General features: G+C 33.0%; 1 protein-coding gene across 18 annotated transcripts in view; it reads right to left on the reverse strand.

Moving 5' to 3' along the window:
* Birc6 (baculoviral IAP repeat containing 6) overlaps positions 1 to 24,612 on the reverse strand; it is a 212,070-nt gene that overhangs the window by 126,013 nt on the left and 61,445 nt on the right. For 11 of the 18 annotated variants that reach the window (XR_013429101.1, XM_078029414.1, XM_078029417.1 and 8 more), the window contains exons 11-23: positions 19,159 to 19,308; positions 16,990 to 17,215; positions 15,373 to 15,533; positions 14,198 to 14,329; positions 13,592 to 13,723; positions 12,034 to 12,212; positions 11,027 to 11,160; positions 10,099 to 10,260; positions 9,870 to 10,001; positions 8,964 to 9,061; positions 7,745 to 7,892; positions 6,776 to 6,909; positions 527 to 673 (exon numbers count right to left, since the gene is read on the reverse strand). Coding sequence is in view for 17 of the 18 variants with exons in the window: in XM_078029414.1 (XP_077885540.1) it covers positions 527 to 673; positions 6,776 to 6,909; positions 7,745 to 7,892; positions 8,964 to 9,061; positions 9,870 to 10,001; positions 10,099 to 10,260; positions 11,027 to 11,160; positions 12,034 to 12,212; positions 13,592 to 13,723; positions 14,198 to 14,329; positions 15,373 to 15,533; positions 16,990 to 17,215; positions 19,159 to 19,308 (1,935 nt within the window). In the remaining variant the exon portion in view is untranslated. The remainder of the gene's footprint in view (positions 1 to 526; positions 674 to 6,775; positions 6,910 to 7,744; positions 7,893 to 8,963; positions 9,062 to 9,869; positions 10,002 to 10,098; positions 10,261 to 11,026; positions 11,161 to 12,033; positions 12,213 to 13,591; positions 13,724 to 14,197; positions 14,330 to 15,372; positions 15,534 to 16,989; positions 17,216 to 19,158; positions 19,309 to 24,612) is intronic. The other 7 variants (XM_078029413.1, XM_021724551.3, XM_021724550.3 and 4 more) reach the window with 4 other exon arrangements.

Genomic DNA, 24,612 nt, shown 5'->3' on the forward strand with positions numbered 1-24,612 from the left:
AAATAAAAGAAAGAACATTATATGTACAGTGTACACAAAACAAGACTAGCCATCATTAATTCATTGTTGAAGCTTGGTAATGGAAACATGGGAATCTATTTTACTATTCTAGTTCCATTGTGGGTGACATTTTCCAAATTAAAAAGTTTCTAAAAATGCACACATAAAAACAAAAGAAGGGGCTGGGATTGAGGCTCAGCGATAGAGCTCTCGCCTAGCACAGGTGGGACCTAGGTTCAATCCTCAGGACCACATAAAAATAAAGGCATTGTGTTGTGTCCATCTACACCTAAAAAATAAATATTGAAAAAAAAAAAGAATTTCAGACAGTGCTCTACTGTCAGGGAGGAAAAATTTAGAAATCAACTAAGATTATAAAATGATTTATGATATCTTCCCAAAAATGTCCCTCCCATAAGTTTCCACTTATAATGATAGCAAAATTTACATTTATTGCACATATATACTTACATATCATTTATTTGTTTATCATTCCATAAAGTATATAATAAAAGAAGGTATATACCAGTAAACGTACTTGCATCATCCCTTTCTATTCTGGTTCCATCACTAGTTGAGACACAAGTAAAGTGCAGGGGTTCAACTTCTAGAAGTCCAGTGAGAGATGTGAAACTACCCTCAGCAGCTGTGCAACTACTGACCTTTCCATTTCCTAGTACAGAAAAAGAGAAGACTTACACTTAAAGCATGTAAAGATAATTTTAAAAAAGCAAATCAATCAGTAATTATAGCTCTAAACTTAATATTAATTAAAACACATATAAACATACAGAGCCCAAACAATGAGCATGATACTAAGAAAATTCACAAAAGAAGATACTAGATTGTTTGCCACAAAAACAGAGTTGCATAAAAGCCATGTAGTGGCCATTCACAGTAATAAGAAACATCAGAGATTTCTTTTTTTTTTTGAAGAGAGAGAGAGAGAGAGAATTTTTTAATATTTATTTTTTACTTATCGGCGGACACAACATCTTTGTTTGTATGTGGTGCTGAGGATCGAACCCGGGCCGCACGCATGCCAGACGAGCGCGCTACTGCTTGAGCCACATACCCAGCCCCAGAGATTTCTTTTTATAAGCACTGAAACTTATATTCAGCAACAAGTGATTTACATGTTAATTACAGAAAAATAGTAAGCTAGCTCCTGACATTAGCTATCACACAATGTGAAATATACATAATGAAAATACATTCTATGCTGTCAACTAAGACAGTGAAAAAAATTACAGAAATATTTCAAACTAAAAAAGACACTTATCTTGAGGTATACTGCTTTCTATTAATAAAGATAATTCAATTTAGCATAAGTAATTTAAAAAATAATGGTCATAATTAGATGAAGAAAGAAACTACAACAAGAAGACTAAAGGAAAAAGAATACAAAGAGTTCACAATGACTGTATGTATGGCTCAGGAGAGCAAGTATTATTTTCACTGCTTTTCAAATTTTTTAGACAACTAATGCTCTAAGCAGAATTATTTAAGAGACAAGGTAAAATAAAATCTGGCCAAGAAAAGATCTAGGAGTTAAAAATGGTCAACATCTGAAGGAACACTAAATGCCAGACTAAACTGTCATAACCTTACTCTCTAATGTCCTATTGGTGACCAACATATGGCCTGACACATATTCAAGAAAAATGTTTATTGTAAACTGGGCAAGGTGTTGTGTACTTGTAATCCCAGGAAATCAAGAGGCTGAAGCAGGAGCATCATAAGTTTGCCTCAGCAACTTACTGAGACACTGTCACAAAATAAAATTAAAAAGGGCTAGGGATAGGGGCTGGGGTTATGGCTCAGCAGTAAGGTCTCACCTCACACATGTGAGGCACTGGGTTCAATCCTCAGCACTGCATTAAAAAATAAATAAATAAAGGTATTGTGTCCAACTCCACTAAAAGGGGGGTGGGGTGGGCAGTAGGGATGTAGCTCAGTGGTCCACTGCTCCGAGGCCCAATTCCCAGTACCATTAAAAAACAAACAACAACAACAAACAATTTATTGCACACAAACTCAAATAAGATATGAGATCAATGAGTAAAAAGAAATAGGTTGGCTCTTCATGAAACATATTCCATATTAGTGGTTACAAGTTATTTAGCAAGTAGCTAAGTCAAGGGGAGTCAATTTTATTTTAATAGGTTAACACAATGTTTCCCAGATGAATTGATGAGATTTATGGGGAAAATAAGAGATTGCTATGTATTTATTCATTAAACTAGAAGAAGTCAGGCAGAAAGAATAAGAGTGAAAATTCCTACAATACAAAGAAACATGACATCTCTGAGGAACTAAAAAAATAATATGATTAGAGGAACAATTCTCAATGCTGACTCTTTACATGTCTGTAAAATATTAAGAACTCTATGGTAAATATTATATATTAAGCTAATGTAAATGAAAGCCATTTCGAGGTCAAGAAATTATAATTCATTTGATAATAATAAATCCATTAGATGCTAAAAGAAATAGTATGCTTTGGTTTTAAAATAACCAAAACACTTAAAAGTCAATCTCTTTATAGTCTGGCTTATCAGAGAATAGCTGGAATCTCCCATCTGCATTTTTATTCAAAGTGATGCTATATGTCATTTGTATAGAAGAATTTGAAAAAAATTTAGTCCAACACAAATAAGTAGTTGAAAAAGTTGGGGGCTGGGATTGTGGCTCAGCTGTAGAGCGCTTGCCTAGCACGTGTGGGACCCAGGTTTGATCCTCAGCACCACATAAAAATAAAGGCATTGTGTTATATTCATCTACACCAAATAAATAAATAAATACATAAATATTTTTAAAAAGAAAAAGGAGTAAATTAATAGCCTTGTATATGGAAAAAGTGCTTTGTGTATATTTCCCATTTCATCAGCCAAAATTTTTTAAAAAATTAGTTCTTAAAAATTAGTTATGAACTTTGTTTTGGGTTGTTTTTTATTTATTTTTTTTTATTGTTGATGGACCTTTACTTATTTATTATATGTGGTACTGAGAATCAAACACAGTACCTCACACATGCTGGGCAAGTGCTATACCACTAAGCCACAACCCCAGCCCCTTAGCCATGAACTTCTGAAACAGTTCCATTAAAATCAATTGGTAGTCGGGTATAGTGGCAAATGTGTATAATCCCAGGGGCTCAGGAGGCAGGAGGATTTCAAGTTCAAAGCCAGCCTCAGCAATTTAGTGAGGCACAATACAAGACCCTGTCTCTAAATAAAATAAAGGGCTGAGGATGTGGGTCAGTGGTTAAGAGCCCCTGGATTCAATCCCCATTACAACCACCACCAACAACAACATGCAATTGGTATACTGTATACTTTAAGGAGTCTTTTTACCCACACACAGTGATAAACTATCCCACACATGGATCACTTGAGAAATATTGATTTAAGATTATATACAAATCTTCCAAATGCTGATATTTTATTTTATAATACTAGAAAGTAATGCTAACATCATTATATGCCATCAGAAAAGATTTAACGTGTTGAGAGCTGTCAAGCTCACTGAAAGATATATGATTTCCAAAATTCTAATTTTTACTTTAACAGTTCTACATTTAAGATTGGCAAAAAATATTAATTTTTCCCAAAGTGACAGGTTATTTTCAATCATTTTTTAGAAAATATCTCTCAAATAATTAAGATTGAATGAACATGGTTTGCCTATCAACCTTTCTTGCAAATAAGCTACTGGTTCAATTTGTAACTCAAACAACTGCACAAATTATTTCCCTAAAAGAACCATAGTACTTTGGCACAGAGAAATGCCTTGTGTATATTTCCCATTTCATCAGCCAATATTTAAGAAAAAAAAAATACATACTCAGGGTTTCAAAACTTAATAGCTAATTATATTTACTGCATCATGTATATCCATAAATGAATGTGGCATATTTTTATTTCAAGTGTATAGTAAAATCCAACAAGCATTTGCATAATCAATACAAATGTCACATAGTAAAAAGACAAACAATACTGTACATTAAAGCAAAAAAATCTGATGTTAGGAATCCTCAGGGGGTCTATGGGCCATATCTTGACGATTAAAAGGGGGCTGAGGACTGAAGGGGCAATGGCAAAAAATTATATGTTAAGGGAAAGAAAGCCAAATTATATAAGATTTTTTAATATGCTGTATTAGAGATGTTAAACTTCACAGTAATAGGAAGACATTAAACTATTTTAAGGAGAGAGATTAAGCAATTAGGTTTGCACTCAGAAAAGACTATACTCATTGCAGTGTGGAGAATGTACCGAATTGAGTCAAGAATGCATACAGGAAGACCAGTTAAAAAGCTATTACTGCACTCCAAGTTCAGAATGAATATACTTTGGACTGTAATGCTATCAATCATGATAGGTAAGAAAGTGAAGAGAACTGAAATACACATAGGTGGAAACATAGCTGGGACCTATTAAGAAAGAGATAAATAAGAATGACATTCTGTCTTATGCCACTAATGGTATTAATTGAAAAAAAGAAAGACAATAGAAGATTGAATGATGAAGAATAAGATGAGGAGACATTCATGTGGTGACACATCATGATTTCTAAGTTTCCTCTTCTGAGTTTTCTTTACTAAGTATTACTATTCCTGCAAACTTACTACCTGAGAGCATGGCCTGAGCCTATGGTCTTCACCATACAGTCTGATACTAATGGATCTCATCTTCATTGAAATTCTAACTTATCCTCCAAGTTCTAACTGTAATTAGCAATGACCTAAATGATTTGTCACTTAGAGAATACAGATGAGATAGGCATAAGGAAATCATAGCCTAAGTCATCAAATACAAGTGATAACATAAATACTCACGGCAACATAATTCCTTAATAATAAAATGACAGCCAATGGGCTGTAGCTCAGTGACAGAGCACTATGCCTAGCATGTGTGAGGCACTGGATTTGATCCTCAGAATGACATAAAAATATAATGCTAAGTGAAATTAGCCAATCCCCCTAAACAAATGCTGAATGATTTCTCTGATTTAAGGATACTGATCCATAATATGGTGGGGAGGAAGGGGTGTTAAATGAACTCTAGATAGGAAAAAGGGGAAAGAGGAGGGAGGGGAAGGGAGCGGGCACAGGGTACGAAAGACTATGGAATGCGATGGTCATCATAACCCTAAGTACATGTATGAAGACACGAAGAATGTGACTCTACTTTGTTTACAACCAGAGATATTAAAAACTGTGTTCTATATGTGTAATTGAATTGTAATGCATTCTATTGTCATATATAACAAATTAGAAATTTTTTAAAAAGAAAATAAACAAATAAAGGCATTCTGTCCATTTATAACTACCAAAAAAAAAAAAAGACAGCCAGAAGGAATCATGAATGCTTGTAATCCCAGCATCTCAGGAAGCTAAAGCAAGAGGATTACAAATTCCAGACCAGTTAGGCAATTTAGCAAGACTCTGCCTCAAAAGTTACAGGGGAGCGGGCTAGAGCTATGGCTAATAGTTAGAGTGCTTGCCTAGCACATGAAGGCCCTGGGTTTGATACTCAGCACCACGTAAAAATAAATAAAATAAAGGTATTAAAAAAAAAAAGAAAGTTACAGGGTAGGACTAGGGAGAACTGGCAAGGTAGCTCAGCAGTATAGCACCCTGGGTTCAATTTGCAGTATCAGGGAGAAAACAAAACTGGCAAACTTGTATGTATAGTATAATATCTTCCATTAAAAAATTTAACAAATGTGTATAGGAAACAAGTCCAAATAACTAAACATCTAATAAACAATGATATACAGGAGGGGTAAAAAGGATGTAGTTCAGATATTTCATTTTATTTATATTTCTATATGTGATTTTCTAGTTTCCTTTTTCCACAATTCATCATCATTTACTTGCAATTAACAAAACTACAAAAATTTATTTATAGTTAGTGTAACAATTATCTTAATGTTTTACAAATAAATTACCTAACAGTTTATCAGCAACAAATACAACTAGTGTATTACAAGGAAAAAGAATTAACAATAACATGGACATTGCTTTATGTATGAAAATAAACACCACATTCTAGCACCTGAAAATTTTATATAAATAATTTTATACAAACAATCCTAAAAGTAGATTATTCAGAAACATGTAGAAGAACATATGCACTGTCTACAAAGCTTAAGTTGGGGCAGTGATGACAAACATAAAAAATTTTTTTCTTTCTTCATCCTAACTTATTACAGAAAGTATATATCTTAATTCTATATTTCTGAAATAACATTATTTGACATTATAGGCAGCAAAGGTAAAGCAAATAAAACTCACAAGGTTACAACACATAAATTTCAACAGAAGTATGAGTATTAAAATTTTGTTGACATACAAGTAAAAACAAAAACACGAAATAAAATCACAACTCCTCCCATATATATAGCTAAGTATATGAGATAACATTATACATCTAAGTATCCCTTAAAGAAAATGCTGAGGACCAGAAATGTTTAAAATTTTCAAGTTTTTTGGATTTAGGAATAGAGACTTTACTGGGTGAATATCTCTAATTTTAGAGCATTTTGGATTTTGGATTTTTGGATTAGAGATATTCAAACTTCACTGGTTTGGGGGTGTTGGGGGAGAAGGGGGAAAGTAAGAAATTAAAGCAGTTTTAATGATTCACAGGAGCTAAGTTCTTAAGAATTTTAATGTTAAAGCATAGCAACTACAATGCATTAAGTAAAATGGTAAATTAAACCTAAGATATAACATTTTAAAAATTCTTTTAATAAAATAAATCACTACCTGAAAGGACATCTGATAAATCAATTTCGTCTGATTGGACACCAATGCTGCTATTGTATATATTTTTACAAGAGGAGCCACTCATCTCCAAATCAAAGAGGACTGGATCAAATGGTGAGCTATATAATCCGTATCTGAAAAATAAATTTAAAAAAAAGTACTAACAATTTTCCTGTCAACCATTTAATTAAGAATTATCTATTCACTTTGTTTATAATAGCAGTTTGATTTCCAGAGCTAAGGAAGCAACTAACCAGATATAACTAACCCACTGAATCCTAATTCTGTTCTCTGAAACTATACTCCTAAAGACATCCAGAGACTCAGGAAATATAATTCCAATAAGCTAGTAGCTATTGTAATAAGGCCATCACTTTTGGAGGAAGGCAGGGAAGAAATAACAGACATTCTTCTATACCACTCAATCTCTACAGTAAGTATAAAGTACAAAGGCATTATAGAAAGTTTCATCAAAATGAAGATTTCTAATCTCAAAAAGATTAGACAACCTTTTTTATAAATAAAGGAATACTTCAGAAATTGAAGATTAGGAAATAATTCAAATCTAACCTTTTGCTCTTTCTTAATTCACCACGTTGAAGTTATGGAAACATAAATAACAGATGGAAAACTACTAGTTAAGGGTAATAATTATTTTACAAAATCACATCTATAAATTTGTAAAAGCAGAAAAGCATATCACATTAAATGCTTTTTCCATTAGCAAGGCATTCCAATAAGTTATGAAATACAATTAGCCCTCTGAATAACTATCCACAGGAAAATCTCAAATTCAGAGAAGGGGAAAGACCTTAGGAATTATCATTTGAAAAATGGTAGTAATGCACAAATGACAACTATTTTGCCAGAAAATAGCATCTTAAGCATATATATTAAGTAACAATTCTATGCAAAGGTAGAATCATACCCAGAAAGGCTCCTTATTAAGCATTCCATATTTTAAAATACCTTGTTTGAAGTAAAGCTTCCATTGGTGTCAGCCTGTCCTGTAATTGTCTAGACACAGCAGTAAGCAGAGATGCACAAGCTGTACTGCACCCAGCTAAATCTTCATCTTTAACATAATTCAGTAGGACAAAATACCAATAGACAGAACCTGAAACAGTAATATTGACATGTTTCTTTTTTTCTCTTTTTTCTTTAACAAAGAGACTTCAAGTTAAGTTTTTATCAGTACATCTCCTTTTGCTAGAAATATATCTTTTTCTAGGAAAGAAAATCGTTAAGGACAATTTACAAAGAAAAATGAAATCTTTGGATTAAAGAGAAAACACTGACAAAATGAACCACATTGAACTGTGGCCCAATGTGTGGCACAGTCCTCCACTAAGAATTCCAAACATATTTTTGAGAGGAATATCAAGTCAACCTAGGCATTTAGGATTATAATGTGAAATGACTCTGAGGTACATTTTAGAATAGATAATAATTGGAGACTATAGATCCTCTAAGCCAACCTTCCTAAAACACTATTTCTTTGCATGAAAATTTTCAAAAACTACTGGATAGAAGTTAGCTTCAAACAGTATACTTTAGGAAGTGAATGGAGCATAGTTATTCTATACTGCCTATTAGATAAAGACCAAGAGATTTTAACATTCTTTATAAATTTTAACATTCTTCATAAATTTTAAGATGACTAAGTACACATCAGAATTAAAGCATCCCACCTCAAGAAACTATCTTCATCTGTAAGAAACTATCTTTATTTTTGTCCCCATACCAGAAATTGAACCCAGGGGCGATTAACCACTCAACTACATTTCGCATCCCCGGTCCCCCTTTTGTTTTGAGACATGGTCTCTGTAAGGTGCTTTAGGGTCTCGCTAAATTAACCAGGCTGGCCTTAAACTTGCAATCCTCCTGCCTCAGCCTCCAAGTTACTGTAATTAATTACAGGTATGTACCACCACACCTGGCTTAAGATACTTTTTAAAAGATGTACAGAAAAGTATACAAGTTGAGATGAAATGGCATTTTTATTGTCCAACTAACCTTTTCCTAGGAATATTATTAAAACAGAGCATATGCCGACCAAACCACAAGTTATTAACACCTTAAAAAGATAGATAAGCTAAAGGGAAAAGGGGGAATGATAATAGAGATAAACAATTACTAAGATAGTCCCTATGATTATGCTATCTGTGGTTAAATTAATTTTACATACCACCAGTTGCTGCTGCTGGCAAAAATGACATATTATCAAGTAAAGCCTTCAACAGAACAGATCCAAATCCTGGTTGACACGGGTCACATTTGCCATTACTGAAAATTTTTAAAAAGGAGAATTTTAAAAGACATTATTCATGGTTTTAAAAAAAAATAACCCTAAATCTAGAGTAGCATTTAAAGATCTTTAAAATTTATTCATCCTGATTAAAGAAACACCTGTGTTAGACCAAACATATAGCAAGATAGCAAGAATTAATTACACTAAGGGTCTCTGAGACAATTTTCTTATGTATTAAAGCACTACCTTTAATAAAACAGGCTTTCAGGCGAATGCAGTTGATAATGGCCATTAGTTCTTAAATACTTCTTAGTTTAAGTTTCTGGATTTACAAAAACTATTTGCATAATTTTTTTTTTTAAAGTTCGTGTTAGACTGGTATATGACAGGGAGTAAGATTCAAGTTAAAAAAAAAAAAAAAAGCCCATCAGAAAGAGACAGGAGTGAAAGTGAGAAATGTCCCTCTTATAAAATTCTCCCAACCACTACTAATAAGCAGAGAAGGCTAGTAGATTCCTTTTATTAATAGACTTATTTAACATTGCAATTTGCCCTAAGAACCTAAAATTCTTTCTTAGAATATAAATAAACCTCACCATCAAAATGAATTCTATTGTCATGTATAATTAGTTAAATTACAACAAATTTTAAAATTTTTTTAAATTATAAAAATTTTTTTAAATAAAAAAATAAGCTTCATTAACTTTTGAAGTCATTCAATGAAGATCAAATTACAATATAGAAAGGTATCAGTCACCAAACTACAGGTGTACCTACAAGTATACTTTCAAATTAAAAACACACCAACTTAAAAACAAAACAAAAACAATAAAACACACCAACCTAATGCATAAGGCTAGAAATCTGGCACACTTATGGGCTATACTTCGTCCTGCCTCAAAGAAGCAAACGCGTACAATGTCTGAAAGACATTTTCGTGTTTTTGAAAGTAGACTCTCATTTCCTTCCTTGGAGCTGCAAAACAATGGCAGACATTTAAACTCATTCTAGACTCTGAATCATAAAATACAAAGGGAAATCATCAATGGTAAACAAAATCATAATTATTAACCTTCCTGGTCCATTTGAATGTACTCCAGCTAACCAACAGAGAGTATCCAACACAAGGCTCTGGGCATGTTCTGTGATTTGGCCATCACTGGCTTTTCTGCAAAGCGCGTTAAGAAGCTTCTCATGAAATTCTGAAAACTGTAACATAGCACATCGTTGCACTCTATGAGAAAGAAAAAATATATTATCAAAAAATTATATTAACAAAACAAATTAGAACAAGAAAACTAAAGCAATAACATGTTTGTTGGTCATGTAATGTTCCCCTCTATTTTATTTAACTTTCTTTCAGTATTGGTGATTAAACAAGGCTCTCACACATGCATGCTAGCCTTTTCTATTTTATTTACCAATAAAATAGAAAAGTTGCCCAGGCTGGCATCAAACTTGGGAACATATTGTCTCAACTTCCTGAGTAGCTGGAATTACAGGTATGTGCCACTGCACCCAGTATAATGTTTCATTTTAAATCATAAGTATCACAATTTAAAAAGAGAAAAATATTGGGGGGTGCTGGGGATGTGAAACACTGGTAGCGTGCTTGCCTAGCACATGCACAGCCCTGTTTTTGATTACCACTACTAGGAGAGATGAGGGACTTTTAAATTAGCATATATAGAGAACTTCATTTGTAGATAGTTTTAAAAGAAGTGAAGCTTACGATAATGTCATACGAAATTATTGTAATATGATAATAATGACAAAAGAATGAGTATAAATTCAAATAAAATTCATTTCTTCCCTCATGTATTCCTGGTTCATAACAAATACTGTAAAAATACCAGAGTTAAGACAATTAAATAAAAAGACAAGTTTTTCTTTTTGTTGCTAGCAACAAAATTTTCAGGTAAAAGTCAAATTTTCAAGTTTGTGTGTGTATTGTTTTGTACTTTTATTACTTTAAGAACAACAGAATGAAAAGAGATTACCTTTCCTTAGAAATTGAAGTTTTCTTGAATCTTCGAATAGTGACTGAAACCTCTTGAAGTAAATCACAGCCCCGGAGATTTTCATTTTTTCGAGTGCCACTTGCATTTTCATTCTTAATATTAGATGACTTTTCCTAAATATGTAAAATTAGATAAGTGAAAAAAAATTTTTAAATTGTACCAAGCTATCAAACCAAGGAAAATAACTGCACATTATTATTATCAAAAACCAAAAATCTCAAATTAAAACAATAGCTTCTGCTCTCATGTTCATAAACAACAAATTTTCCACAGAGAAAATAACAACAAACTCACTATTTTAAAAGCCCAGTGATTAAAGATTATAAAAGCCATACTTCTGAATCTAATTTCGAGCTATAGCACTTTAGAAGCTATTTGAGATATGCCAGTTTCTCAACTGCTGAGATTCACCAACTTCCAAATATGTAGAAAAAATGGTTGATAACAGCACCTACTCTGCCTATCTCAGTGTTATTTTGGGGATTAAATAAAGTGTAGAAGTCCTTGAAAAACTGGAAAACCTACACAATCAAGTATCAGAGAATTATTAGGAGACTGCATGATACATAGCTAGTTGTAGAAAATAAACCATGAAGACTAAGACATATTCAAAAATTATTACCCAAAGTCTTATCTGACATTCCCCCAAATGTCATCAAAAAATAAATAAAAAGTGGTGAGATACCAAAAGAGAACATATTAGGGTAAAATTCTAAATAAATATTATACTTGAAAACTATAAATGGAAATACCTGCTATAAATTATTTCCTACTGAGAATATTTTATAAAAGCTAGACAATTTGCTTTATGTTAATTCAAAAGATTTTCTTGATTATATTTAAGTCACTGCAAAAAAAAAAAAAAGTACAAAGAAACCAAGTATCAAGTAAAACATCAATACAGGGTCATACTACTTCCCAAAATGTGTCAAATCTCATCCACAATGTTTACAACAGCATTGTTGTTCAAAATGATAGCTTCATACCTTGCCAGCTGCAACTTTTGCCAACAGTGAAGCAAGTGAATAACCTTTATTACTCTGGTGTTTTAAGGATGGAAGTCTTACTACAGGACGTATACCACCATTACAAATTTCATCTGTTGCTCTTTCATTTACTGCTTTGACATGGATTAAAAATGAACGATATTTTCCTCCTGCCATACCTAGAGGAGTGGTGCAGAACAGAATAAATTACTGAATCACCAAAACACAAAAAAATAAACTGCCTTTTATCTAATAGAACAGGCTAATAACTCCATCAGGCCAGAAATTCCAAATTATACTGTTTGAGTATATGGTTGAACAATTTTGATATGTTAGTAGTACCCCTTATCTGTGGGGAATATGATCCAAGACCACCAGCAGATGCCTGAAACTATGATACAGTTTATAGCCTTTTCTACCTTAACTTCTCATTCATCTGTGGCCATAATGTTTGCAGTTTGAAGTACAAGAGCAAAACTTCTTTTTTCCCTCTTAACAATTTTATGGATGGGTTTCACCATGGATTTTAGCAACCTCAACCTATCATTTTTTGCTTTCCTGAAGTCACCACTTTCACCACTTCACTTAAAGGATTTCAGATTTCTCTTTTGCATACCCAAATTATCAGTACCACTATTCTGGGATTTTATGTTATTAGGTAACATAAGGGTTACTTGAACACAAGCCCTGTGATACTGTAAAAGTTGTTCTGATAATCATCCAGATGATTTTTGATAACTTTTTCAACAATTTGAACTAGGCATTTTTTGTTTCGTTGTTTTTATTTTGTTTTGTTTAATTTTTAAATCATTCCTAGGACAATTAAGCTAAAAAGTCCTGCTACTGACAGTTTTATTTGTTATCCATGAAACAACCAATTATTTTTAAATATACATTTATTATACTTTTTGTATACTTAAGCTATATGAATTATTTTATCTGGTAGTATTAAACCTATTCCATAAAAACTCTTTCAGGAGAAGAAAATATAAAAATATACAATAAATACTCAAAGATTTGGAAATCTGAATCGATAGGAAAGTTGAAAATGACAGAACATAATGTCTAATTACTCAAATCGACCTCTATTCATTTCTTCCTTTTTTTTTTTTTTTCCTTTTGCTACTGGGGATTGAACCAAGGGACATTTAACTACTGGAGCCACATTCCTGGCTCTCTTTTATATTTTATTAAGCGATAGGGTCTCGCTAAGTTGCTGAGGGCCTCACTAAATTGCTGAGGCTGATTTTGAACTCACTGTCCTCCTGCCTCAGCCTACCAAGCCACTGGGATTACAGGCATGTGCCACTATACTCAAGCTGTGCTTTACCAATGACCACTAAGACCTTCATGACACAAAAAGTCAGACAAGAAGTTTCACATAACCATAATCACATATGAAAAGAAAATACCTAAGATAAAGGAAGCTGTTCAAATTTCTAATGAAAGTCATAAACAAAACAGTATTTCACATTGATCAAATCAGCTTATCTTAAAGTCTTTTTAACAATTGTAACATTATTCATTCTACTTTTATAAAATATATTAATTACTTCACCTTTAACAAGTTTAGGGCTTGTTAATGTCAACATCCCGGCATGCCCTGAGAGATCAAGGCCACTAGCAAGCCATACTGGCCCACACAAAATATCTTCTTTATGATCCTCTAAAAATGGACACAATCTAAGACCTAAAAGGAAAAATACAGATTTTCTTAAGTTTGTTAATTAAAAGGTAATAAACAAATATCCATCCCTTTGCATATAATACCACCACACAAAAGACCACACTAAGAGAGTGTTTAAATAATAATTCATTGCCATGCTAAGGAGCTATAACCAATTATCTAATATACGTTGTTTTCCATACCCATATCATTTTTCGTTTCATCTTGATTTTTAAAAAAAAAAAAATTTATAGAGCCAAGAGTTGATTTCAAATCCCAAGGTATTAAAAAACAAGAACACAAGTATTAGCGCAGCTGTGTTCACAAAGATGAGCTGAAAGTTAAAGCACATTGCCAAAGCAGAATCATAGGGTATTTGTTAATCATTGTTCTTAAAATCAAGTTTTTGCAAGCCGTAAGGAAATCTTTGCCCAACACGATGCATTCGGATCACTACTCCTTTACTGTCATGGACAACAGCTCTATAATTTAACTCACACTGTGATTCCTCTACATCCATGTGCTGCATTTCTTCATTCAAATCAACCAGAGACGGTTTCCCATTTTGTTCCACTTCAATGTTAAGAGCTGGAGACAAAGGAAAGGTGATCTGCCTATCTACTGCTGTTTCTAGAGGATAAAAATATTAGTAAACTTAATTTTGCTTAATATCAATGATTTTTGTGCCTAAAAATCTAAAGGTTTTTATTAAATTGGGAAATACTGTGATTTTCATCACAGATGCTATAAAATGGATGTCAGAAGAAGAAGAAAATTAGATTCAATGAACTATTTTATATATTCTTCTCTCTTCTAAGGCCAATAAAATATTCACCTGAAGAAGTAACTTACTGGAAACTAAATTAAAAATTCTGACTGTTGGCTGCACATATAAGTACCTGTGGAGTTTTTAAAATACCAGTGCCTGAGTTCTAAACCCAATAAAGAAGTTTGTGATGATTCAAAACACACACACACACACACACACACACACAAGAATTCACATAAATACACAAACACATACATGTATTTTTTCACAAAAGAAATTTTTTCAAATTTCAACGTTTGAGCCCCTAATGTTAAACGGTCATTTTACCCTGAAATTATCTCCAGTCTATTTTAAAATAACCTATTAAAGAAAAAACACTGAGAACTAACATTGAGTTCCTAACATGTTAAGTGGATAATAACATGTTATTAGTAAGTCAGGATATCAAATTTTAAAATTCTAAGAAGGATAACCAAAAAAAAGTATATTTCTGGCATCACACAAAATGTTTACTTCACTAATAACCTTAAAAGAATGGTAAATTCCATAACAAATTCTTTTTACAATTAACTCTCCTCTTAGGAAACAAAAAGCATAAAGCTAGTGATGCTAAAAGTGAAACTAATTCACAAAGGAATGAATCCCCTTCCCAAAAAATTCAATTAAATTGTTTATGTTTATGCATTTCTGAACATCACTGAGTTACTGAAAAGCACTGAAATGTTTTCTGGATTGTTTTCCTATATAAAAAACACAAGTAGTTGAGCACGCAAACAGCACAGAGTAGGGAGGAGGGGCAAGAAGAGACCTCAAAACTGAAACAGTCAAGTGAAAAATTAGATTTAAAAAAAAAAAAACAACCAAAAGACAAAATATTCAAAGATTAATTTTAATCTATTCTTACCATTGACTTTCCCTAAGCCTGGAGCTTTATTCTTCAGCAATGTCACTTGTATTTGTGGAATATTGGTGATGTTTGAGTTCAAAACAAATTTGAAGTCCACATGTCCAACCATACAGGCTTTAGGTAGAACCAATTCAAATACATGTTCATCCCAGCTGTTGCTGTCAAACAAGAGATGAAACGCTAAGTATTGCAAAAATCGTTCATTAGCCATAACCATATTATCATTAATATCACCTTTCCTACTTTCTGGGTTTATACATTACAACAAAACACATTTCTCCCAAAGGAGAGGTTAAATTTAGGGCAACAAATGACATTTCCTTAGGAATCTACTACACCTGCCTTAAGATGTGTACATACCAATAAACCCTTGGTTCCTCAAGTATCAGAATTATCTGCAAATTCCTGGGCCCATCCTAGATCTACCGTAGGGTTCCAGAATCTTCCTTTTAAAACAAGAACTTCTTGAATACATCCATTCTCTGCTTTTAAATTCTTCTCTCTCACATCAGATGTCCAATATATCATTAAATTCTATTCCCTCTAATTCTGAATTATAAAGAGAATCCATTCACTCTATTCTTTACCATCATGGTCCAAGCTATCATTAGTAGTTCACCCAGATTACCACAATAGTGATTCTATCACTGCCACAACAATCTCACAAGCACTACCACCTATAATCTACCCTCAACACAACAGTCACCTTCCAAACCACAAATTATATCACATCTCTCCTGTACTCAAAACTAACACATCTCATGAAGCATGAGTCTGAACTCATTTCCTACCATTCTCCACTATATCCATTCCACTTCAACAACAATGGTTTTCTTCCCCTTCCTAGAACTTATAAAATATACTCCTCAAGGTCTTTGTACTTATTATTGCCTAAATTAGTATTTCCACAGAGAGCTTTCTCAGGCCCCTTGTATAAAAATGTCATGCAAATTTTCCTTTTCACTCTCTCTCTAAATTCATATACATGTGTTTACCCAAAAACTATTCAATCACCATACACCATTTTAACATTCTTCAATCTTTTTCATAAAAGCTTTACCCTAAGCCTATTTACTGTTTGTCTATGCTCACTAGAATGTAAATTCCATAAGCACCATATTACTAGAGCCTGTAAGAGTACATGCTTTTATAAAAGAATATCTTATAAAATAACAAATATTTTAAATATTTGTTAAATAAATTTGTGGGCTACATGAACAAATTAATAGCAAATGATACCTTACTCTTATTATTTTATTTTATAAGAACAAGAACACAGCAATTTCCAAACTGAAGATGACAAATGGAAGGCATAAAGTTATTAATATGCAAAAGTTAACAGAAAGAATATTATTAGGAATTTCAGGTTGTCTTTAACAAATATATAAAATGGTCTTAAAATTAAATCTTGGTGCAGACCTGTAATCCCAGTGACTTGGGACACTGGGGCAGAAGGATCACAAGTTCCAGGACAACCTCAGCAACTTAGCAAAGCCCTAAACAACCTAGCAAGACCCTATCTCAAAATAAAACTTTTTTAAAAGGTTGACAATGCAGCACAGTGGTAAAGTGCTCCCCCATTTTTTTTTTTTATCTTGGAAAGAAATATTTTACCTGTCAGTCTGTAATTTCCAAGTTCTAGTGTGCTGAGCAGCATCTCCATGGTGCTGCTGATGCAAATGTTGAGGATGCCTCCTTTGCTGCTGTTCTTGCTGAACTTCTACCCAGCATGGAGGAACAGTAGCTGAAAACCGTGGAGTCAAAGTTTCAAAGCGGGTTAGTTCAACTAGAGAAGTCAATATTTCAACGGTGAATGGCTGGTCCACCAACAAATCAACTCCTTAACATTAGTGAATGAAATAAGGAGGAAAAAAAAAGATAAAATTTTAATTTATGTTTTCTGTCTAATCAACCACAACACTACCAAATATCCTGAAGATTTAACAAAAGAGAATCCATTCACTCTAATGAAAGTAATAAATACTGACTAAATACCAGCACAAATGAAAAGCCTATCTTGAATAAGTTTAAATTATAGACAGAAGAGTCACTTTTGGAGAAACTCAAAAACAACCTATTAGAAGATGATGTACTGACTTTTGACTAACCCTAAGAATATAAGGGCAACAAAAGCAGTAGAGGCAGTTTACATGCAAACCAGTTTACATCAGATCAACTATTAACTTTCACAACTTGTATTTATACAATAAAATGCCCTTTTGTAATGAACATTTTTAAAAAATAGTCAAAAGCTACTCTGATAGCAAATAAATGTGTATACATTAACAAACAATATTTTTGCACCTTTATGGTATTTTATAGATATGCCATTGATAAAAGAGTGACAACCTACTTTACACAGATTAGTTTTTACAAATACATTATTCACATATGTTAAGTGTCTAACATTAGTCAAAGCTGAGGAGCTATTGCTCCTATTCTATTTAACACAAATAAGTTTTAAAAGGCTAAATACGACATCTTGTAGACTCAGAATATTGTCACAAAGAAAATGATACTAAGTTCTATAAAACTATCACAAGCCTACTTCAAACTACATCTTTTACTCGAGCGACTATCATATCTGATTTAAATCATATTAAATAATTGTTTGTAAACATTACCACCATGATTTCATTGTCATTTGTTAATAAAATAAACTAATTTAGGGATGAGGATGTAGCTCAGTGGTATAGTTCCTGCCTAGCATGTACAAGGCAATGGATTCAACCCCTGGAACAAAAATAAATAAATAAAACATAATAAAATAACCTGATTCATCTTTTCTCTACTAAAAAGTACTTTATGTATTTTATATGAAAACTCTGCTCCATTCTACACTCAGAAAACACGAATCCATTCAATGTGTTAAATTTTTATACATGGTTGTCTAGTTAGCCAAGACAAAGTCTTAATTAACTACAAATCAGCATATCTCAACTGGGGAATGATTTTGCCTACAAGGAATCACCTGAAAATATTACACTGTATTGATGGGGACAGCTATGTGGGCTACTGGACTCTAGCACAGGATAGTCTACCTATAAACAAGAATTTTTGTTCCAAAAGGTGATTTACATGGCCAGGTGTAGGTGGTGTATGCCTGTAATCCCAACAGCTTGGGAGTCTGAGACAAGAAGATGGGGATATGGCTCAGTGATCGAGTTTCCCTAAGTTAAAGCCCTGGTACCCCCTCACCAAAAAAAAGGTCAGTTATGTTAAGCTTTATACCATATAGTGAAGACTGCCATATGTTGCTGTAGTAATCCCTAAAAGTTAACCCAGATGGGTAGCAGCCACTCAACATTTGATTTTGGTGGAAGAAAGAATACCAAGTGCCTAAAATTAAGTGTCCATGAAGATCACATACCAACTTTTTTCCTCCCCAATTAGACTAAAAAACTCCCTTAATAGCAGAAATAATGTTAACCCTTAGTCAACCTCACCAATATTTAGAACCATTTCTTCCTTTAACATTTTATAGTATCTTCCAACTACTATAGAAATAATGATAAATAATATACAATAACAGAATCAAATGTATGAAATATGATATGTCAAGAGCTTTGTAATGTTTTGAACAACTAATAATAATAAAAATATATATATACAATAACAAGTCTGACAAAAGAATGTGAACAAGTAAATGGACTTCCTTTACAAAGCAACTGAATTGACTATAAAGACTGAAACAATGCTTAAAATTATGTTAAGTCTCAGAAAAATTAACAACATAAGAATTTTCAGTTGAAAAAAAAATCATTTAAAATATTAATGTCCCACCTGAAATACTAGGACTTGAAGGATTTGATAAAGGTTTGGAACCTTCTAAAGATGGTTCTATTCCCTTTGAAAGAGATCCATCCACTAGAATATCAGCTTCATCAATATCATCACAGGTTCCTCCAATTTGGAGAAAATGAAGCTCACCACCTACAATTTAGGAAAATCTCATCAACACAGATACACAGAAGATGAACAAATATTCACATGCAATGCCATTATTTTAAATTATTATTTATTTTAATGTCAATCCAGAGGCAGATAAAGAAGGCTATCAAAATGATTTAAAATTTGAAAATTTAATTGCCAAGGAATTACAAATTAAGACAACTATAATGAAGAAAATAAGAAATATATAAACATGTGAAAATAGGTATTTATCTACTATTTACTAAGTGGAAGACACTACAAGTGCTTTAATTACTGGATCTTCACAAAAAAGACAGAGACTATACTACAACCATTTGCAGATGAGGAAAGGATATACCAGCTATATTGGGACCCACAGTCCAATTGCTCAATCCCAGCATTAATAAAAGTGAATAAATATTCTTAATGACAATGAAATAAAAACAGATTAAAATTCTAGCTTTCATATTTTTGTCAGAAAAATAAGTGACAGCAAACTAATATTTAAGACAATTTTTAAAAATTAATACATGTACTCAAGAATATTAATTCATAATTATACATGTAGCATTATTTATCAAAAAATATTGTGAAAGGGCCGGGGTTGTGGCTCAGTGGCAGAGTGCTTGCCTAGCATACATGAGGCACTGCATTCAATCCTCAGGGCCACATAAAAATAAAAATATTGTGTCAACCTAAAACTAAAAAATAAATATTTTTAAAAAATTAATGTGGAGACATTTCCAGATAATAGACTCACAAGGATTGTTAGCAGACCTGTTTTATAATGAATACCAAAGAAAGTCCTTCAAGAAAATAAGCAACACCAAATTTAAAAGGGGTAGGAGGGATCCAGAAATGGGAGGTAGATGAATATAATAAATATTTTTCTTTTATCAACATTTTTAAAAGATAAAGATTATACAAAATAATTATGTAACACTTTGGGGGGGTTATTACATGTCTAAGGAGATTAAAGTGGCATTTCTATTTATTTTACTAGAATTATGTTACTATTCTATGAAGTAGACTATGATAATCTGAATCACTAAAAATTAAAAAAAAAAAAAACGTGAAAGAAAAAAACAATATGGGAACAGTGATTACAGGTCAAATAGCAGAACAGGAAGTTTCAAAGGTCCATCCCTCCATCAAAACAACCACTGAACTAGAAAATGTAACCAGAAACAATTATTTCTGAATTCTGGAACCCGACACTTAATGACAACCAGAGGATTGGCTGATGAACGAACAGACTAATTCTCCAGTAAGAGTGACCCACACTAATTGCTCTCATCCCCCATTTCTCAGCCTATTGCAACAATGGGGGGAGGGGGAGCCAACATCCCTGGAATGGAATAGCTAACTGGTTGGTGGCAAGGCAGGCAACAGGGACCTCCTCCTCCTCCTCCATAAATTTGAAGTTATGTATTTTGGTTGGTCTGGGGCAAGCTCTTTTCTTGATTTTTGCCTTCTCAGGCTGGAGCCACTTCCCCAAGCAATATCTACAGAAGATTCAAAAGAGACAAAATTATTTTTGAAGGGTACTAGCTAAAGTGTTGTATTTTATCATGTTGATTTTTAACCACAAATTTCAGGAGAGCATAGATAATTATATTCCATGACCCAAGATTCTACTAAAAATATACTATAGGAAGCCTCTTTTACATATGAGCACCAAGAAACTATAAGATGTTTATAGCAGCAAGGCTCTTAATAGCAGAAAAACTGGAAATAACCCAGATGTCCACAGACAGGAAAACAGATAAATTATTAGTGGATGTTTTGCACAATGGAGTACAATGCAGAAGTGAAAAATAAACGATGTTTAGGACATGCAATAAGCTTCAAAACAGCATATGAGAAGGGCAAAGGTCCCCAAACCTACATAGTTTGATGCCATTTTTATAAAGAACAAAAAAAATCAATATTATGTTATTGAAGCATTTACTTATGAAGTATAAAACAAGTTTTCCTTTTTTGCAGGGGGTGGGGGGACTGGAGATTGAACTCAGGGGCACTTAACCACTGAGCCACATCCCCAGCTCTATTCTGCATTTTATTTAGAGACAGGGTCTCACTGAGCTGCTTAGCACTGCGCTTTGTTAAGGCTGGCTTTGAACTCACAATCCTCCTGTCTCAGCCTCCCGAGCCACTGGGATTACAGGTGTGCACCACCACACCCAGTATAAGACGTTTTCTTTGAAAAGTTAAGATACAGAAAATACTCTGAAGTAATAATTATCTCTAGAGCCAGGCACAGTGGTGTATACCTATAATCCTTGTGGCTTGGGAGGCTGAGACAGGGAGATCATGAGGTCAAAGCCAGCCTCAGCAACTTAGTGAGGTCCTAAGCAATTCAGTGAGACCCTTTCTCTAAATAAAATACAAAAAAGAACTGGGGGTGTGGCTCAGTGCCCCTGAGTTCAATCCCTGATACCCCAACCCTAAAAAACAAACAAACAAACAAAAAAACTCTCTGTGAAAAGGGCAGAATTCAGGAGAGAAGGAAGGACATAACAAGAGGTGCAAGATATCTATCCTATGGTATTCTTGATTTGACAATAAATGCCTGGACGTTCCTAATGAATTGTTCTTACATAAGTATTAAAGACTAAAGCAAGGAACAGTGGCATAAATCTGTAATCCCAGTGACTCAGGAGTCTAAGATAAAACCACAAGTTCTAGGCCAGCTTTAACTCAGTGAGACCCTCAGCAACTTAGAAAGACTGTCTCAAAATAAGAGACTGAGGATGTAACTCAGTGGCAAAGGAGCCCTGGATTCAATCCCTAGTAGCAAGGGCAAAAAGGGCAGGGGGAGTTCTGGGGATATAGCTTGGTGCAAAGCACCCCTAGGTTCTAACCCCAGTACAGGAAAGGGGGCGGGGGGAAAATCAATTGAGGAATGAAAATTCAGTGAAGTAATAAAAAAGTAATAACAGTATTGAACAAATCTAAAAACCAAAAAAGCAGTTATAAATGTAAACAGGAATCATATCAGGTATAAACTGATTCAAATTTAATAGGCAAAGATGATCCAACTGTGTCAAAAAAAAAACTCACTATATGCTGAATTTAAGAGATCACATTTAGATTTAAAAATTCTCAAATTTGTTGAAAATAAAGGTGTGGAAAAAATAGACTATGCAAGCAGTAGCCATCAAAGAGAATTTAATATAAAATCAGGAAGATTTTAACAATTCTATCAACAATACATTTATACATGTGAAATTTATATAACACAACCCAATCAGTATATAATAAACAATCTCTTCAAGTGCACTCAGAACATTAGCCAAGAAAAGATTACATGTTGGGCCATAGAAAAGGTCTCAGTATGTTTTAAAAAACTGATATCACATAATTTATGTACTCTGATCGCAATGAAATTAGAGATCCAGAGAGGAAAAAAAAATTGGAGAAATCTCAAATATTTGGAAACTAAACAAAACACTTCTAAATGACCCATAGGCCTAACAAGAAATCACAAGGAAAATTAGAACAGGTTTTGAGCTAAAATAAAAGAGAAACAGGGTTGGGGTTGTGGCTCAGCGGTAGAGCACTCGCCTAGCACAGGGGAGGCCCTGGGTCCCCAGCACCACATAAAAATAAATAAATAAAGATATTGTGTCCAGCGACAACTAAAAAATAAATTAAAATAAAAAATAAAAAAATAAAAGAGAAACATACATATCAAAATTTAGAGAATGTAGCTAAAATAGTGCTTCCAAGAACATCTATAGTTTCAAAATGCCTGTTATAAAAGAAGGCTAAAACTAATAATCCAAGCTTATACCTACCTTAAAGAAACTAAAGATCAAAATAAACCCCAAAGCAAGGAGAATGAAGAAAATAAGAAGCATTATAGTGATAATGAGTTAAAAGAAAAATAGAAAAACAAAGGGGAAAAAAGTCTTTTAACCAGAAGATAGTTGGTTTAAAAAAAAAAAATCAGTAAAACTAATAAACTTCTAGCCAAACTGACAATGAAAAAGAGACACATATCACCATTATCACAAAGGAAAGCCCTGACATCAATCAAGAGTCTACAGATATTAAAGATTATAGGAAATATTTTAAGACTCTTTATGCTAGAATTTGAGAACTTAAATGAAACTGCCATACTACCATAGCTCACTAAAGAAGAAGAGATCTTAAATAATTATCTATAAAATAAATGGAATTAGAGGTAAAAAATCTTCCCCCCTGCAAAGTCTTCAGGCCCAAGGACTTCAGTGGTGAGTTCTACCAAATATTTAAGTAAAACCAAATGTAAAGAATCTTGACCACAAAATTGGAGATAGAGAATACTTCCCAATTCATTGTATCTAGCAATTAATTACTCTGACACCAAAAGCAAAAAAGTTTATAAGAAACAAAAACAGAGCTGGGGATACAGCTCAGTGGTAGAGCCCTTATCTAGCATCTGCAAAACCCCTGGTTCAATCCTCAGATTGGAGGGGAGGGGAGAGAAATTATAAGGCCATATCTTTCATGAACAGAGATGGGAAAAAAAATAGTGGGGACCTGCAGCATTGGGAGGAGGGAGGATGTTCCCCATGTTTACCAAAATGTTTTGGTAAACTGAATCAAATAATATACAAGAGCTAATGCATTATGACAAAATATCCCAGGAATACAAAGTTGTTTTAGCATTCCAAAACCAATCAATCAACATAATTCACTATATTAAACTAAGGAGAAAAACTATAACTATCCCAACAGATGCCAACAAATATTTGACAAAATACAATATCCATTCCTAATAGAAACTCTCAAAAACTCAAAAGTAAAAGGTAAGAAGAATGATTTTCTCCTAAAACCAGCAGAAAAACAAGGATGTGAGTATATAAACCAATAATCTCAAAAAGTAGGATTATTAAGGATAAAGCAATTTGAACTTCTCCTTATAAATATAAGTGCATGTATATAGGTTTTAAGTTGCTGGGATCAAATTCAATGTCATCAATTTCCCTTTTAATTGTGAGCTTTTTTTAAAAAAAATGGTTTTTTTAAACATTAACTAAGCTAGGTACCATATCTACATCCTTACCCTTGTATGGCACTGATCTTAGCCCTACCTTCAGTTCTTCAGTTTGTATATTATATTTCCAAATTTTAATCAAAGAGCTTTATCTAATCTATTTTAAGTATATTATTAATCCTACATAAAATTAATCTAAAACATTTATTTATTGCAGATTAAGTTTTATGGAAAAAATATATTTTGTCCTATTTTGAAAATACTCAGAAGACTGTGCCACATCCATGTGCATCACAGTATAATATACTTTTTTTAAAATCATATATGTGGGCTGGAGATGT

Source organism: Ictidomys tridecemlineatus, chromosome 12 (assembly GCF_052094955.1).
Source record: "Ictidomys tridecemlineatus isolate mIctTri1 chromosome 12, mIctTri1.hap1, whole genome shotgun sequence".
Lineage (NCBI taxonomy): Eukaryota > Metazoa > Chordata > Mammalia > Rodentia > Sciuridae > Ictidomys > Ictidomys tridecemlineatus.